Below are 19183 nucleotides of genomic sequence, written 5' to 3'. Positions count from 1 at the left end.
TCCTTTATCAGAGTTGCCATGGTCATGGTGTCTCTTCACAGCAATAGAGACCCTAACTTAGACACCTGGTCAGAGGACAGCCCACTTTTGGGTACCATGGCAACATGGTACTGATTTGGAAGCCTAAGTGAGATAAATGGGCTAAGAAGGGAGACTGCAAAGAGTAGTAAACCCTTGTAGATATATATTGAAGAATGATAGATGGATAACAAAAAAATGAGATGAGAAAAACTCATTAGAGAAAAACACAAGAACAAAGATTTGATTTTGTTTGAGAAGCTATTACTTGTAAGACATAGGATCTCCCTCCCTCTCTCTCTCCCTCTGTCTCTGTATGTGTGTGTGTTTCTCTCTCTCACACACTCTATGTGTGTGTGTGTGTGTGTGTGTGTGTGTGTAGATCAAAGAACAACTGTGGGTGTCATTTCTCAGTTGTCTTCCATCTTATGTTTAAAACGAGGTCTTTAGTGGCCTGGAACTCCACAAAGTAGGCATGCTCTAGGGATCTGTTTATCTCTACTTCTCACCTCCTAATCACTAGCATTACAAGTGTGGGTCACTAGTCCCAGCTTTTTCATGGGTTATGGGGATCAAACTCAGGTACTCATGCATTAAGCACTTTCCCAACTGACTCATCTCACCAGGCACCAAAGCTACAGTTTCTGTTAGTAGACCAAAGGTCAGATCCAAGGAGGCAACTTTCCTACAATCCCACAGACCTAGAGTCCTGCCTTCTTGTAAGGCTGAAGCAAAAGTTTATTAACCCCAGGACAAAATCAAATCTTTGTTCTTGTGTTTTTCTCTAGTGAATTCTTTGTGGTCTGGCTAACTTCTCTTGCTCTTCAACAGTATGATGACAGTCCACCTCAAAAGAAAAAGAATAGGAGATGGAGGTGAGCGCAGTGGTGTAGTATCTACCTAACAGGTACAGGGGCTCAGGGTTTGAACCCCAGCTCCAAATGCTGTTTCCATCAGAAGACAGTATTTCTCATATCATTCACTTAAACCTATTGATAACTAAAGCTGAGCATTTTAAAACAAGAGGTAGCACCAGGTGGTGGTGGCACACACCTTTAATCCCAACACTCAGAAGGCAGAGGCAGGCAGATCCCTGTGAGTTTGAGGCCAGCCTAGTCTACAGAGAGAGTTCCAGGACAGGCTCCAAAGCTACACAAAGAAGCCCTGTCTCAAAAAACTAAAACAAAACAGAAACCTGGGAGATGAGGGGTGGGGAACAAGGGGTAGCATCTTCAATTCTAAAAAAGAAAACAAAACAAAACCTAAAACCTAAAGAATGATTTCTTGTTGTAAGCCAGGGTATGCTATCTCCCTAAGGCATAGGTCTTGAGGACCCTGGAAGTTTTACTTCTGTGGGATATTCCCTTGGCCCTTCCTGTATTCGTTCAGGCCTCACATCTACACATATTTGCTTGAGTCCTATACTGTCCCTCATCACAGTTGGTTAACTCTGTGTGAGTGTGCATGAGTGTGTGAATTGATTTCTCTCCCTCCCTCCCTCCCTCCCTCCCTCCCTCCCTCCCTCCCTCCCTCCCTCCCTCCCTCCCTCCCTCCCTCTCTCTCTCTCTCTCTCTCTCTCTCTCTCTCTCTCTCTCTCTCTCTCTCATTCACTCACTTTTCCCACCCAGAAGTGGAGGCTTCACTGACAGTTTCTTCACACTGTAGCAGTTTCTAGTAAACAATCTCTCACAAAGCAGACACCACCCAAGATCCCACCGTCTATACAGGTCTGTGTCCTCTGTGCTGTGTCTAAAGCTGGCGGTTGGTGTGACACCCGGCTTGTGAGAACTTCATCCCCATCCAGCACAGTGTTTCATGGAGGAACACCTGAGGCCTTTGAGGCTAACCAACAGGGCTGGGCTGGGTCACAGTGGAGTTTGTGGGGTTTGTTTGGTCATAGGGTTGTTTTTGTTTTTGTTTCGTTTTGAGACAGGCTGTTACTCTGTAGCCCAGGCTAGTCTAGAACTCGTCGCTTATCCCAGGCTGGCCTTCCCACATCAGCCTCCTGAGTGACATTGGTGATTTAGGAGGTGAGCTGGAGGAGGACCACAAAGGAGAGTAAACAGGAATGAGCCCCGATATGCACATACAAAAAAATCACTAAGAACCCTGTTACTCTATATTCTAACTACAAGTGACAAATTTAATTTTTTAAAGAGATAAAAATATGGAGGGCGTTTTTTGTACTGATTTTGGAAAGGCTTATAAATTTAGGAGTATTCCCTTGGGCTACATACTGCGTCGTGTTTGTAAGACAAACTGGATCCTCTGTGCCTCGGTCCAGTGATGCTCAGTGTCTGTTGCCAAAAGATCCAGTAAAGCAGTTCAGTTCACCGGTCTAAGCAGGTCTTAAACACAAGCACAGCCCCGCAGCCCGGGGTTTCCTCTTCACTTCTAAGCCTGGCTTAGCTTTCAGGCTCCACAGTCCAAATAGCATGGATTTGAAAATCCCCAATCACTCCCAAGTCCCAGCTCTGCCATTTATAGCTGAGTGACAGACTTCAAGCAACCGGGTTCAAACCTCGGTTTCCTCGTCTATAAATGGAAGTGACAGTGCCAAACCCATAGTGAGCCTGTGAAGCTCAGCGGGAGAAACTGGGGACCAGGTGTCCATACACCAAGTGTATTATCTGCCTGATTTAGATCAAAGCGGAACATTGGAAATTGCAGTGCCCACGGGTCAGAGGACGCCCACACTGGTCCCTGCTGTCACTGAACTATAAATTAAGCTAAGTGCCACCACATCTCTCTTCACTTTCAGGGCCAGGGATGAGGGGGTTGCTGAAAGTGGCCCGTAGCACTTGTTTGTACTAGCTTTCTGTTCTTAGGGGTTTGCTGAGCATTTCTCTTAGAACATCACCAGACTCTGCACGGATCTCTGGCACTGTCGGGGTGGGCGCGGCCCCCGCCAGCCCTGGGTTCCCCCACAGGAAACCACGCAGCCCCGCCCCGAGCCGCCGCCTCCTGTCCTCCAGGGGGCCAGCCTGGGCCCACCCGCCTGCTGCGGTGGGCGGCAGTCACGACGCGCGCGATCTCGGGCGAGGTGGCCGCGGGCGCTGCGCGGGGCGGGGCGGAGGCCCGGGAGGTGGGCAGGACCCGGCCAGGCCAGGCCCCAGGGCGCACGCCGCTGCCTGGCGGGATGGACAACCCAGGGACCCGGCACTGAGGGAGCGCAAAGGCAAGCGAGCCTGCGGTTCCCTGCAGGAGCCCAACACCATTCCCGCCGCCACGATGATCCCTCCGAGTGGAGCCCGCGAGGACAGCAGGGACGGGCTGACCCGGGAGGCAACCGGCACAGAGCAGCCGCCCTCTCCTGCGTCCACCAGCAGCCTGGAATCCAAGGTACCGTGCGCCTGCCCTGGGGAAACACCAAGTCCTCTCTCCCTCTGTCACCTTTCCTTTGGGGTCCCGTGCTAGGGGAGCTGGGACACATCCCCAGTGACCTGGGACCAGCAGGACCCGTTGCTTCTCATGCTAAGCCAGCTACCCACAAACACAAACCTTTGCAGTGTTTCTGCCTTAGGAACCCAGGCACTTCACCCTTACCCCGTGCCCAGATGGCTTCCTTAGGCTGGAGAAGGGAGTTAGGATGATGTGTGCCCTAAACCTGCTTGTCTCCCCAGTGTGGGTGGGTACTGGTAGCTTCTGGGGACAGAAAGGCTGAGACAGCCTGGGGATATTCCTTTAGAAAGCTTGGGCACTGAGCCCACAAAGTGTGCCTCATCCTGGGGTCTCAGGGACCCTTTGCTTACTAGGGTGCCTCCCTAACTTCAGATATCAAGAGTTTAAAGAAATACATGAGGCGAAGAGAAGTAACTGGGATTGTAAGAAAGTTAGTTTTCCCCTGGTAGAAGTTGCTACTCTGTAGAACTTAACACTTGTCATTTTAAGAGTCACACTAACACATATACACAAAACCAAGCCCGCAGCACGTCTTCTGTCACATTTATATTTCCTCTGAAACTTGCGTGGGTGCCAGGCACATGTTTGGAAAAATTGGAAGAGAACCAAGCAAAGCGTGGCTGCTTAACTGTGCAGAGCCAAATGGCAACCCCGCCGGGAAAGTAAACCTCGTAAGATGGAGTTGCAGTTAGTTTCATAGAGTCCTTTAAGTGGAAGGCTTGTGGCAGTGCACGGGTCTTTGTGAGGACCTGGGGCATTGCGGGGGAGGGAGGGAGTGCTCCCTATGTCGCCTAGGGATGCCGGTTTAGAGGTCAGACAAGAGTGAGGACAAGTGGGACCCTGTGGTCCTGCTGTGCAACCTTGAATGGCATCACAGCTCAAGAGGTACTGGTGATGCTGGTACTGTACACTTGTGGTGTCAATAGTTACCATCAGAGATGGCAGTCTAAGACCAAAATCTTTGCCCCAATTTAATTCCTGGCTATCTCATCTGGACACTAGTGGCAACTTCTCTAAAATCCAGCTGGAAAGGCAGACAAGACCATTTGAGGAAGAGGTTAAGATTACCTAACTCTATCCTGGTGCCTTGACAGACTTATCCTGTCCCTGTGTGAGCTAGGGAAGCGGGATCCACCACACTAGATGGTCCTTTCCAAAGCAGGTTCTCTGTGCATAGCACCTCTCTTCTACCTGGAACCCAATGGGACTCATTCTTGTCAACCATTGACCACCAGTCCTAGAGAGGCCAAGGGCTAGCTACCGTTTCCGAGGTGATCTGGATCTCTGTAGATGGCATAACTCAGCGCAAGAGTCAAAGTGTTTGTTTTGTAAACTTTGCATTGGGCCTGCCGTCCTGGAATAGGTGTGTTCTAGAAAGGTCTTAGCCTTTGGGTAAAATAGCAGCATGATTCAAACACACAGCATGGGCTTGCTATTTATAAATGTCCTCATGTAAATCATTTGGCAAAGCAAAAGCCTTCTATGTAATGCCCGTAATTACCCACCAATTTATTCGGCTTACGATTTCAGATCTGTAGACGTCCATTTTTCTAAGTCATCTATGTGCCTGTTGTGTGTCTCAGTTTGCCACTGTGGTTTAGGCATCCTACTAGCCAGTGGACATGAGCTCTACAGAGCAGACTCTAAAAAACTAGATACCAAACAGTGCTATTCCTAACTGGATCGAGGGGTTCACTTCCCTCAAAAGAGGTTGGCCTGCTGATGTGGAGGAGCAGTGAGGAGGGGCAGATGGCTTGGAACAGGAGCTGGTGAGACCATCAGTGTGCACAGTGAACATCACTGGCCTTTAAGAGGCTCTACGCCCTAAAGAGAGCCTGCTGAGCCAGGCAGTGGTGGTGCACGCCTTTAATCCCAGCACTCAGGAGGCAGAGCCAGGTGGATCTCTGTGAGTTTGAGGCCAGCCTGGGCTACCAAGTGAGTTCCAGGAAAAGGTGCAAAGCTACACAGAGAAGCCCTCTCGAAAAACCAGAGAGAGAGAGAGAGAGAGAGGAGAGAGAGAGAGAGAGAGAGAGAGAGAGAGAGAGAGAGAGAGCCTGCTGGGAAGATGCAGGCAGAGCAGGGATGGATGGCTCTCTACTGAACTCTTCCAGGAAGCGGTTGTGTGGATCCAAATGTGCACATTCCAATATAAGCAAAAAGATTTCAAATACATCCCAAAAATGTCAAGTAAACTAAATGATGGACATGTTTATCAGCTATATTAAATTCCAGATCCATATATCAAAAATAGCACATGTACTCCATAATGTAATGCAATTATGATATGGCAGTTAAACACATTTTTTTTTAAATATCATCTGGAAGATGCATAGTGGAGGTCCTACTGGGCATTGAAATTTCTCTGAAAAGACTTTTTGTTCATGTATTTGTTTAATTTCTCATCACACATATTTATTAATTTAATGTATGTGTGAACATGAACTTGCTACAGTGTTTGTGTGGAGGCCAGAAGGCAACTTGCAGGAGTCAGGTCTCTCCTTCCACGATGTGGGAACCAGGGATCACACTCAGGTCGTCAGGCTTAAAGCAAGTGCTTTTAGCCACTGAGCCATTTCACTGGCCCTTAAAGACTTTTAAAATTACTTTTAAGAGATATATTTTAGCTGGCCATGGGCCTTTAATTGAGAAGCAGAAGCAGGAAGACTATAGCATGAGACCTGGTCTCAAGAAAGAAAGACAGAGACAGAGAGAAAGAGAATTTCTAAATACAAGAATAACAAGTACTAGCTATTTGAAAAGTCCAGGGAAAAAAGAAAAAAAATAACACCCATTGATTGACAGTCCAGAAGCAAGCTCAGACAGCACTGTGTTCTCTGCCTTACCTGATTTCATCAATTTCTATGCTTACTTAGTGGCAATGACAACAGTGAGTGTCCACTAAAATGCTCCCTCTAGTCAGGTACAACCCCAATCTTCAACTCTAGAAGACTCTACTGTTACATCCATTTCACAGATAGAGAGCAGTAGAAAGCTCTGGAAAGATAGAGGACCTACTCAACGTCATGCATCTCCTTGAGTGGCAAGAGCAGGACATGAGCAACTGGACCTTGGAGTCAGGATTTTTGATCTTTACCTATCTCTTGTTCGTGCATTGCTTATATTGGCCCTTTCTCCTGACATCCTAGAGATCAGAACTTCACTGAGAGGTCACTGGCAACACATTGTGTCTTCCATATCCTCCTCCTCTTCCTCTTTTTCTTCATCCTCACCTATTCCTTTTGTCTAGGATTATGAACACATATCATCACACCTACTTATAGTCTTTTCATTATAGTTATTTATTTATTTATGTGTTTGTTTATGTGTTTATGTGTATGCACAAACTCTTGCAGGAGTGCACATACCATGGCATCTGTGTGAAGACCAGAGGACAACCTTTTGGAGTCAAGTCTGTCCTTCTACCACATGGGTTCTGGGGATCGAACTCAGATGGTCAGGCTTAGAAGCAAATGCTTTCATCCACTGAGCCATCTTGTCAACCCAGTCATGTCTTCTTAAAAAATTGGGCTGGGGAGGCAGTTTTATTAGTAAAGTGTTTGCCACACAAACATGAAGTCCCAAGTTTGATCCCCAAAACCTGCCTTCAAAAAGCTAAGCACAGTGGTGCCTGCTTGTAATCCTAAGTGCTAGGGAGGCAAAGCTCGAAGATCTGTAGATCTCATGGGCCAGCTGGTCTAACCTACTTGGCATATTCTAGACCAATGAGAGACTCGGCCTCAAAAAGTATGGTGGATAGCTCCTGCGAATGACACCTGAGGGTTTATTCTGGTTTCCACATGCAAGCTCACATATATACATTCACACATTTGTATGTACATGTGCATGCACAAACATACATAGGCAGAAAAGGAAGAAATCAAGAGCTGGAGATGTAGCTCAGTGGTAGAATGCTTGTCTAGCTTACTTAAGACCTTAAATTCAATCCACAGCACTTCAAAAACAAGTAAATAAACCAAGTCATATTGTTGTGAGAAATGATCAATGACAACTCTTATTTGCTCCTTTGTCCTTGTATTTACCACTTCTCGCCCCAAAGTACATGTGTGGAAGTAATTAGGTGCATTATCTAAGAACCACCTGGAAAATGGGACACACCAGACCCTCTAGTCCAGAGGTTTATACAGCATCATGAGAAGCAAGCACATGCACACAGTGTCTGAGTGTATAAAATACACAAAACACCACCAAACATGAAACAAGGGCACACCACATCTCTAGAAGTCCATTTTCTTTGCAGTTTCCCTGGAAAGCTAAATAATGGAGTGGTGAAATCAGTAACACTAGAGAACATTTATTCCAGGTATTTTAAAAATTGTATCCTTGTATTGTGTCAAACTATTTATATGGAAAATTTCAACATTCACAAAGGGAGATAAACAGTGTCAAGATCCATCATAGATCTGATGAGCTACCTTCCTTGGCTATTGGTTCATGGGCAGTAATGGTTGACACACTGTCCCATCACCAAGCTCCCGTCCCCTTCCTGCCCCCCAGGACACAGGAGCATCTTAAAGCAAGTTCTGGGTCAGCAAATCCTTTTACCAGAAAATCTTTCAAGTTGCATATCTAAAAGATAAGGACTCTTTGGGTAAACCCAGGATCCCATTAGCATATACTACGAATGTTTTTGTCATTGGGGGTCAATAGAGTATTTTAGAGGCACAAAAACTGTGGGAAATCTGTGAGTAAAGAAACATTTAAGACCTCAACAGGCACATGTGTTACCTGAGAAAAGCATGTGTACCTTATATAAGTTTCATGAGAACATATAATATGGCCTTCAAGGCTCTGGTGCTCTCAAATTCTCTCTCTCTTCCCTCTCAGATAGGGCTCTAAAGAAGGACAGTAATTGCTGAGATGATGTAGCACAGAAAGTTAGATAGTTATTTACTGTTGCCTATGCTCCTAGCTGAGAACCCAAGTCTTTCACTTTGGATCCCAGGATGATTTCTTCAGAGCCTCAGAGCCAATTCCTGTAAGCACATGTAGTCATGAAGTTTAACGTAATTGTAATTTTTTTCTTTTCCCTTAGTTGAGCTGAAAACTCTGAAAGCCACTAATGTGTGGCCCATCCTCTATCTTTCCACTAACTGTTCCAGAAAGACCATAGCCTAGTTTAATTAAAGAGTCCTGGACAGAGATCAATGAACCAAAGGGGGGAAAAAAAACCCTTGTCCCAGTAGCTGAATTTTTTGCCATTTGACTTGGTGACAGCATAGAAGTTTCCATACAAGGGTGGAATGTGAGATTTTCAGCCATCAGGGATGTGACCTAAGGTCTCATCTAGATGTTGCAAAAGGACCCTAGGCTTTGAAGCCAGATAGACAAAATTCCCAACCTCCTCCCAGTTGCCACATTTCTGACTATAGGCAAGGTGGCTCACTATCTCCAAGCTTGGGTGTCATAGTTATAGCATCAGATGTCAACATAAACCCAGAGTCAGCTGGGAAAGAAAAAACCTCAGCTGAATAATTGCTCAGATCTGAGTGGCCTGTGGCCATGTTTGTGAGGCATTATCTCAATTACTAATTGTCCCAGCCCACTATGCATGGTGCTATCCCTGGGCAGGTGGGCCGGGGCTATATACAAGAAAGCAAGCTGAGCAGACCAGAGGAAGCAATCCAGTAAGCAATGTCCCTCTGTGGTCTTTGATTCAGTTTCTTCCCTGGCTTCCCTGGATGGTAGACAAGAAATGCAATTTCTACTCAAAGGAAGAGGATGAAGCAAAATGTATTCAAATCACTAGGGAAGCCAGGACAGGCATAAGCTCCTAAGCTGAACCCCAGGTATCACTACCTTTTTCAGTGCTTCTTCAATCGTTGGACTGTTCTAGACTCTAAGGATTATTGAATTCCAAAAGAGGAACACTCATGTCCTCTATCACCTTCCTCCCACTCCAGCCAAGAGGGGAGGGTTTGTATCTTTTGTCTTCACATTTCCTACTGAACTAAAGAACTGGCTTTGGCAAAGGCAGCCTTCTTCTAGTTCTCCACGTTGCTAAATAATTTAAAACATTACTCAGAAGCAGCTAGTTTTATGAACTGACTCTATCCCTATTTATGTTACTTCCATGCATAGAAAAATAGAAGGTATTCTATGCAGACAGCTGGAAAATCAAAATAATTTAAATAAGGAAAATATGCGCATCCCACATCCACCCAGAGATAAGAATTGTTCCATGTTTTTGCTCTGTTTCTTTCAAGTACGTTTCCCTTCTTGGATTGATACACACTGAAAATAAAATTGGAAGATACTTTCTCACACATGCATTATGCCTTTTCTTCCACCAGCTCTTTCCGGACATACTTTCCCATCCTCTGAAGTCATCGGTATAATATTCTATTTATCCCATTTCCTTGCTCAACTACTTTGATTTTATCAGCTCCATTTGCTTTTCACATATAGGTTCTTTCCCAGCTTTCACACATTTGAAAAATCTTAAAACCTGCATCCTGATGCATAAACATTGCATATATTTGCTATTCGATCCATTTCATGAGAATTTCCTGGGCCTGTGCATTTTATTCTCATTGTTACCGGGATCTTGAGAACTCCTCTGTCAGCCTTTCCTTTGTAACAAACTTTTCATTCAAATATAACATCCCAATAAAAGATGCAAACAAGATTATAGCTCAATGAATTTTTTAAAAAAGCCCTCTTGGTTGTGGCTAACCACTACAAAAATCACAAAATAGAATGTGTCTCACACTAGAAAATCCCATATCCTGCATGCGCCCTTCTAGTCACTGCCTCTCAAAGATGATCAATTTCCTCACTCCTAACTAAGTAAATGATTTTTGTTTGTTTTGGAAATTTTGACCAATGCATCTGTCAATGTGGACCACTTAATCACTTGGTTCATCGTCTCTACAATATGTTGGGACACTTCAGCAGCCATGTTTCACTTTTACTGTCGTGTATTATCCATTGTGAGAGTAGGGCATGATTGTTTACCCACTTTCCTGATGAGATCTATATGGGTGGTCTCTTTTTTCTGGATGCTCAAAGCATTTCTGCTGTGATCATTCTTGTACATACCCTCTGTGATGTATAGGAACTAATCTGTTAGGCTTATACCTATGAGCAGTCTTGTTGATCATAGTGTGTGTATATGCATATGTAGATATTGTACTGCAGTCAATACACAAACAAGCCAGCAACATGCAGCAGTTCAGTCCCTCAGCACTCCCAGCACTCAGTATCATCTGTCTGTCTGATGTTTTAACTGTGCCATAGGTGATTATTAGCACCACAAAATATTTTAATTTATAATATCCTCAATGGCCAATAAAACCACTGGGTTTTCACATGGTTATTGGCATGCATATATATATATTGAAATAGTTGTTCACATGTCTTATTTACTTTCCTGTTAGACTGACTTCCTTTTTGTTGGAGTCCTTTATATATTCTGGATATGAGAAAGAGATAAATGGTAATGCATTCATTTCTCATACTCTGAAAAATGCCTCTTTGGCTTAGCAGAAATTCTTCTCTGTATCTGTCTCTGTCTCTGTCTCTCTCTCACACTGTGTCTGTCTGTCTGTGTGGATGTTTGGATGTAGAGGCCAGAGGATCTCTGGAGTCATTCCTCAGCTACTATCCACCTTTTTAAAACATTTTTGAAACTATACTGTAATTGCATCATTTCCCCTTTCCTTTTCTGCCCTCCAAACCCTCCTTGCTAACTGTCTAATTCATGGTCTTTTTACATGAATTATAATTACAAGCATATACATTGTAGAGCCAAGCCCTGATACATCTATAACACAACTCCTGTACCTAAGACTCAGGAATCATTGCAGAAGAGGGACAGAAAGATCATAACAGCCAGAGGACCAGGGTGAGGTGGTGAGGTTATGTCTCCTAGGAATGTCAGAAGCCGCACTGATCAAGTCTCATCAACATGACTGCTTAAATATGAGCTGAACAAGAACAACACCAATAAACATGCTAACATGGATAGAGAAAGCTCAAGAGACCTCAGTCCTACACAAAGAACTGCACACAACTAAGGAATGCTGAGAGAAGAAGAAATAGTCTCCACCCAGAGAAGAGGCACCTTTATTTTTTAGAAGACAGGTCTCTCACTAGCTTGACCCTCACCATGCAGGCTAAGCTGGCTGGCCAGTGAGCCTCATGGATCTCCCTATCACTGCTTTCCCAGGGCTGGGTTTACGAGTCTCACACCACCACACTGTGTTTATAGGTTTGTTTGCTTGTTTGTTTTGAGTGGATGCTGGGCATGGAACTCAGGTCCCTATGCTTTAAAGACTGAGTCATCTTCCCAGCTCCTCTTAACAGAAAGTCTTAATCTCACATGGTCCAGTTTGGTAATCCTCCTCTTCATGGGTGTGCTTGCTCAGAATCATGATGATGTTCTCCATGGCCAATCCAAGAAATGTTGTCCACACTGCTTTCACAGCTAGATTAAAATCTATTGATGGCTTCTTTGTTGGTATGGTGTAAAGTACAGATCAAGACTTGGTGATGAATGTACTACCACCTATGCCCTGAGCAGTTCATCTGTGCATATGAAACGGTCACATCTTTGCCCGAGTATGGCACTGGATCAAGCGTCAGGGCTTCATGATCATTGAGGTCTCTGGTTTTGGTAGACTGAGTCCTGCTGCTTTGATCTTCACTCTCCTTTATCAAACTGACTTGTGGAGGGACACTTTTGGCTCTTCACATTTTATAATGAATTCTAGAATCACAAAACTACTTGCTAGGATTTTGATGGGGATTGAAAAAAAATCGGTAATACCTAATATTTATAATATGCAGTTTTCCAGTAAAATCTCCCACTCCTGAGTTCCAAGTCCTCAGGCTACCATTAACTGAGAAATGAATTTGTTAATTTTCCAATTTGGGGATTCCTAGAACCAACTTGTTTTAACATAAATTTGAGCCTCAAGTCTATGTGGGCAAATCTGTGATAATGGCCTCCCTGGGAAATATTTTTTAATCAACTTTGCCTACCTCAAGTCTAAGCTAAGCTTTCTTCCCCATCATCCTGAGTTGAGAAGAAGTTTGCTTCGAGTTCAACTTTCTTTTCTAGGTTTGCCCTCCAAAGAACAATTATCAAAACCCATCACTCCAGATTTGTTTTTACTGTGACGTGCTGGTTCAAATCTTGACACAAATTAGAGTCACTAGGGAAGAGGGAACCTCATTTGATGAATTACCTCCATCAGCTTGACCTATGGGAAAGTCTGTGTGGCATTTTCTTGATTAATGATTGATGTGAGAGAACCCAGTCTACTATGGATAGTGCCACCCCTGGGCAAGTAGTCCTTGATTATATAATAAAGCAGGCTGAACAACCACTGGAAGCAAGCCAGTAAGTAGCATTCCTCCATGACCTCTCTTTCAGTTACAGTTTCCATGTTCCTTCCTTGAGTGACTACCTTAGCTTTCTTTCATAATGGACTGTGGAACTGTAAGCCAAAACCAGAATGTATGATAAAACACAGATCATAAAATTTACCATTTTAAGCATGCAGTTGGTGCCATCATGTATATTCACATGGTTGTGTAACCATCACCACCCATCAATCTCTAAAACTTTCCTCATTGAAAACGCTATATTTGGTCAACAATGGTAACCTAGCACCCACTTCCCCCTAGGCTCCCAGTAAACACAACAATTCTACTCACTTTCCTTATAAATTCAGCTGTTGTGGCTATTCTATCTTGTGTAATGTTGACCCTTTTGTGAATAGCATATTTCTCTTACATGATGCCATCAAGGTTCCTCAATGTTGTGTCATGTGAGAATTCTCTTCTATTGAGAGCTGAATAATATTCTATTTTTAACACACATGCATACATTTTATTTATTCTTGTATTAATATGACTTGTGTTATATTGACCTTTTGACTATCATTCATAATGCTGCTCTGAGATGGCACAGACAGAATCTGCTCCAATTCTTCCACTCTTCTTCTTTATACAACCAGAAATGGAATTGCTGGAACAAATAGGAACTTCATGCTTAGCTCGCTAAGGGATCGTCGTATCATTTTCTATATCATTTTAGTTCCTTCCCAGGAGTACACAACAGAGCCATTTTCTCTAGATCTAGTTGTTGTGGATGATCTTAATGGTTTTAAAGGAACATTCTGCTGTGATATCAACTTTTGTTTCCTTAATGTCTGGCCATCCTCAGCATCCTTCCTTGTTTTCATAAGTCATTTACATCTATTCTTTGGGAAAAGATCTAGTAAGCACTTTTTTTTTTTTTTTTTTAACTTGGACTGGTGGTTTCTGTGCTGGAGTATCTGGTATCACATCCTTTGAAATCAGCATGGTGGTGAATGCCTGAAACCCAGCACTCAGGAAGCAGAGGTAGGAAGCTGACTACATTCAACCTCAGCCTGATATGAGGAAGGAAGGAAGGAAGGGAGGGAGGGAGGGAGGGAGGGAGGGAGGGAGGAAGGAAGGAAGGAAGGAAGGAAGGAAGGTAGGAAGGAAGGAAGGAAGGAAGGAAGGAAGGAAGGAAGGAAAGAAGGACAAGCAAATTGGAAGGACAAAAATTGCATTGACTTTTATTACTGTTCTAATTACATATATTCTCTAGAGGAGATATTTTTTCACACCATTCTGTTATTTGTCTTTTTTCTCCTTTGTGAATGATCAGTTCATGCCCTTGTCCGTTTTTTTTTTACCCTGCATATACATTTCCTATTTGTTTTTAAAATTCTCCATCCACACTGAAGCAATGGTCTTTCTTATGCACTTCAGACATTGTCTCACACTGCCATTTATTTTTCAGTTTTGTTTGTAACATTTCAACATAGATTTATTTTTATCATATAAACATGCCTCAAGTTTAGCTCTGTGTTCTTTTCATTTATATTTAGGAAAGCCTCCATCATCTTGAGAACAGAAAAATATTAATCTATGTTTCTATATTTCTCTGTATCATTACCATATAAAGCTTATTTTCAACACTTTATTAACTATCTTGGATTTGTATCATTCATGGTAAGGTATGAAATAATTCTAAATTTCCCAAATGATTAGTCAGTATCTTAAAACCATTTGCTGAATGATTTATTCTTTTCTCAATGAATTAAAATGGTACATTTATTATGTAATAAATGGTAATATGTACTGGATTATTTTTGGAATCATCTGTTCTATTCTGATGACTTTAAAATGTATCCTTTCATTCTGCCCTGCACATACTTTAAAATGGGCTTTGATGGGTGCTGGGGAGATGGCTTGATGGCTAAGAGCACTTGCTGTTCTTCCAGAGGACCTGAGATCAGGTCCCAGTACCCACGTTTGGCAGCTCACAACCATCTGTAACTCCAGCTCCAGGGCATCTGACACACTCTTCTCATTTACAAAGCATCATCACATGCTTTTCATCACATACACACACGCACACAGACACATACACAACAATAAAAATTAAAAAGCTAAACTAGACATTGAGAGATGATAAGAGAAGTACCATCCTGGGTTTAGTAAGTTATCTGCCCTTGCCTTTTTGTTTTTCTACCAAGTTATACAAATACCATCTTTTTTTTCTTTGCAGTTTGAGGACCTACACATACTAGGCCAATGTTCTACCACTGAGCTATATTCTCATTCCAAAAATAACGCTTTGGCTAAAATATTCTTTATGGGAAAATATTTAAAATCCTTTCTTGTTTTTTTTTAAATAAACCACATGTGATCACTATTTTTAGGCACCCTGGCATGTCACAGTTCACCAGAACTCCTTATCCTGCCTGACCACATCTTAGTACATTAAAGAACTGATAAAGAGAGAAGGGGATAGATATGTGTACTCACGTTTAAATATTACGTGATATATCTATATCTATATACACATTGAAGTTGCATATCACATAGTAACTCGTGAATACATACAATTTAGATGTTTTACATATCAGTTAAACTTTATTTTAAATAAACTTTATTTTTAAAAAGCTAAAAAATATTTTAAAAATCCTAATATTTTTAAAATAATTGTGCAATATGTCTATTAGTGTCTTAGTGAAATATTCACAGTAAGGAGATTTTTATCCAGGAATGTAATGTATTTATTTAGTTTTGAAATGGTTTTATGCCTTTCAGAAATTATTGGAAATTTTATATATATTCTAATGATTCTCTCTCAGCCATTTCCTTGGCACATGTTTGGTTCCAGAACACAGTACCAGAAACTGAGCAGTGACTTTGCAAATGTCAGAAAGGTACTTCTCATTGCTGTGAAGTAGGGATGTCCAGGGTAAAAGCAAAGGCGAATGTGGTGAGGCTGTTTCCTGGTTTAGACATGGTGCCTTCTAAATGCCTCCCTGTTGGAGGAAGGGAAGGCCAGTTCTGGGGACCTCTTTTATGAGACCACTAGTCCTTTCTTAAGAATTCACTTCCATTTCTGTTCTCATCTTCCCAAAGTCTTGCCTCTTCCTACCATCCCATCAATACCTAGGCTTTAACAAGTGACCCAGGAGAGGACACGGGCCTTAACAGCCCAGCACTGAGTATTTCATACTCTGAGTTAGCATTAGGAACCATTGCTTGTATTTTCTATAGCTGGTGCATAGGGAATTCATTTTTATACACTTCTTTAATCTAAGATCTTTTAGATTCCATTTCTTGATTTCTTTCTTAATTAAGTATGTGTATGTGTGTGAGACTGAATGTGTGTATGTGCACATAAGAGTGCAGGTTCCTATGGAGACAAGAAAATGGTATCAAATACTCTGGAACTGGAATTACAGGTGACTGCCAGCCACCATGTGGATGCTGAGAACTGAATCTGGGTCCTCTGCAAGAGCAGCCAGTGCTCTTAACTGCTGATCCATCTCATTAGCCAAGATTCCATTTCTTATTCGTTAATGAACACACTAAAAATAGCCAACCTGTGCATGAAATGGTGCTCACATCGTAAGCATGAAGTAAACGAAGAAATAAAACCCCAACACAATGTCAAAACCTAAGGATGACTATTGACATAAAGACAGGAAGCAATAAACACTGATAAGGAAGTACACAAAGAGAACCCTCTTGTGCACTCTCAGGAATGAGACGGTACAATCACTGTGAAAAATACCATGAAAGTCCCATTGGTGCAGGATCTGACAAGCTCACTTATGGGTATATGCACAAAGGTAACAAAGTCACCACCTTGGAAATGTATCTGTGCTCCCATGTTCATGGCCAGATATGGTCACAACAGTCAGTAGGTGAATAATGAGATGGAGAGATGTATGAACACACAAGCATGTGTATGCACACATGCACACACACACACACATACTTTTACACATATGTGTAAATAATAAAATATTGTTCAGTCTTTAAGAAAGGTATGTATTGCCGTAACATGAATGAATCTAGAGGACATTGTGTCAAGTGAAGAAAAATAGTACATGATCTCATGTTATTTCAGTGAAGAAGAGGAGGGGAGCGGAAGGGAGAGGGGAGAGAAGAGGAAGAGGAGGGGCAGTGAGTGGATCATCATGGGGTTGATGGGAAGAAGAAAGAGATGCAAGTCAGAGGGCATTGTGGAACAGACATGAGGAATACAGCAAAGGAAGGGATGCCATGTTAGGGATTTCTCTTGAAGTAAGAAGATTTTCCTTGTCACCCCAAAGAAGCAAGTGTGAAATTGGCTTCACTAGAGGAGACACTTGACTGTCCTATCATATGGCACTGTGTTGCAAACTCAACTATCCACAAGGGAATTTACTTAAGAAAATAAACAAGGCTTTGTGTAGATGTCTTGGTTAAAGCTCTCGCTGAGGAAGTTTGAGAATGGCAGCCTAGAGCCCCAGGTCCCACATTAAAGCCTGGTGGGCATAGCAACCTGCCTGTAGTTCTAGTGCTCAGACAAAGGGACCTCCAGGGCAAGCTAGCTAGCTATATTGTGAGCTATCCCTGAGCTCTCTCAGGTTTAACTGGGAGACCCTGTCTCAGTGAATAAGGTAGAGAGCAAGCAAAGAAGACAGGAGACGGAAATCTTGGACCTCCACATGCAAGTACGCATATGGACCTGCACACACAGGTGTGCACACACATGTGCAAACATGCAACAACAAACACACACACACACACACACACACACACACACACACACACACACACACACACACACACACAGAATGAGAGAGAGGGGAGGGGAGGATAAACAAACAATAGAATGCTGTGTTTCTGACTGGTCCGGAGCAATGGGCTCTGGAGTCAGACATTGTGTTCAGTTTTCACTGTACCTCTGGGATGCCAGCTAACAGGCCCTCCTTTTCCAGAGCTGTACCGTGTTTTCAGTAAAGTGAACCTATAACACCTCCCACAGCACTGCCATTAGAGTCAAGGCAATTAGTAGATGCTGAGTGCCTGGGATCTGCTCAGGAGTGGATATTTGTATGAGGTCGTTATAATAGCTATGATCATAATGTGACCTGGAGCTACAGCCCTCTTTTTAAAGGGCCAGGTAAGTGCAGTTGTTAGGGAAATTACAACTCTCCGAGTACAGTGACTATTACTAGAGGCATCAGGCTCATACCTGACCTATTTACAGAGTCACTGAAGTTTTCAGTGTCTTGTAGCTGGTACCGAGGGATGGCCTTAACTCTCCTGATATCCCTAGCCACTCTGGAAACTTCTGCAGATCAGGAATTCCATTTGAGAAAAAAGTATTGGTTACTATGCAAGTTTAATTCTCAAGGCCAATCATCTTCCAGCTAACTCATCTCATTGGATCCCTCTCATGCAAACCACACACTCCCCATCATGTTAACAATTAAGCCACTAGGGTCTTTGTGTTAGAGACAGATCATATGCCTGGCCTACTGAGAATTTCCATCAGGACCAGGTATGGAATTGTTTCAGGTACTTAAGTCATCAAGGGACTGTTTTGGGCCCTTTGGCCTTTTTATCTGGTGGGTTATATTAATAGATATCCTGAAATATTAAATTCTTTTTATGTTTTTGGCACAAAAACTTGGCCACAGGGTTTTCTTTTAATAAATTTCAGTAGTGTGATTGCCAATGCGCTATTATTTTTGAATCTACATACATATGAGAGATTATTTCCTTATCTGTTGCCTGGTGCTCTTGGTCACGTTTCATTTTTAAGGATATGCCAAACTTTAAAAAATTGATTTTGGAGGAAGGCCATGGATGCTTTGGGTTTTCTTTATAGAACTCTTGATAGGGCCTAGAATTCCCCTCTTCTCTGAATGAATGTTTGGAGGAAAACAGCTTCCAGTGATGTCTAAACCTAGCATCCATCTCAAAATAAAAGGTAAAGACACTCTTCTGGTATTATCATTATTTTATTATTATTATTATTTATTATTATTATTATTATTATTATTATTATTATTATTATTATTTAAAAATCCAAATTGGCTTCAGTCAAACTTGTTAAGTTTTTGCCAGAAGATTGCATTGCATTTGAATCTTCGTAACATCTATGGACAGCTGCAGGAACTTCCCCCAAGCCTATTTCACCTTAGCTCAAGAAGGAGCCCGGTTGGCATCCACCCTGGGAACACCCTTTGTGCACCTCTCTGTTTTTATATGAATTGGTCCCTCAGGTCTGGATCTAAAGCTGGAAGCAGTCAACACCACTGCTCAGACCACTACCTTAGGGAAAGAATGGACCCTTCTCCCCCAAGACCTCCTACCCTGGGTTCCATCCTGTCATTCACAATGACACTATCTAATCCTTTTTTTTTTCCCCCCGGTTTTCGAGACAGGGTTTCTCTGTGTAGCTTTG

At 42.7% G+C, this 19183-nt stretch overlaps 1 protein-coding gene across 3 annotated transcripts in view; it reads left to right on the top strand.

Annotated features, from left to right (window-relative positions):
* Positions 1-2770: 2770 nt before the first annotated feature.
* The window catches only part of Stac (SH3 and cysteine rich domain), a 127972-nt gene continuing 111559 nt past the window's right edge, over positions 2771-19183 (top strand). The window contains exon 1 of one of the 3 annotated variants that reach the window (XM_052722409.1): positions 2771-3360. In XM_052722409.1, the coding sequence (XP_052578369.1) occupies positions 3250-3360 (111 nt within the window). In that variant the 5' untranslated portion in view covers positions 2771-3249. The remainder of the gene's footprint in view (positions 3361-19183) is intronic. The other 2 variants (XM_052722400.1, XM_052722418.1) reach the window with 2 other exon arrangements.

The sequence above is a fragment of the Peromyscus californicus genome, unplaced genomic scaffold (genome assembly GCF_007827085.1).
Source record: "Peromyscus californicus insignis strain IS unplaced genomic scaffold, ASM782708v3 Scaffold_11__1_contigs__length_118956290, whole genome shotgun sequence".
Taxonomy (NCBI): domain Eukaryota; kingdom Metazoa; phylum Chordata; class Mammalia; order Rodentia; family Cricetidae; genus Peromyscus; species Peromyscus californicus.
The sequence above is the reverse complement of the archived record's forward strand: the minus strand, read 5'-3'. Positions and strand labels throughout refer to the sequence as shown.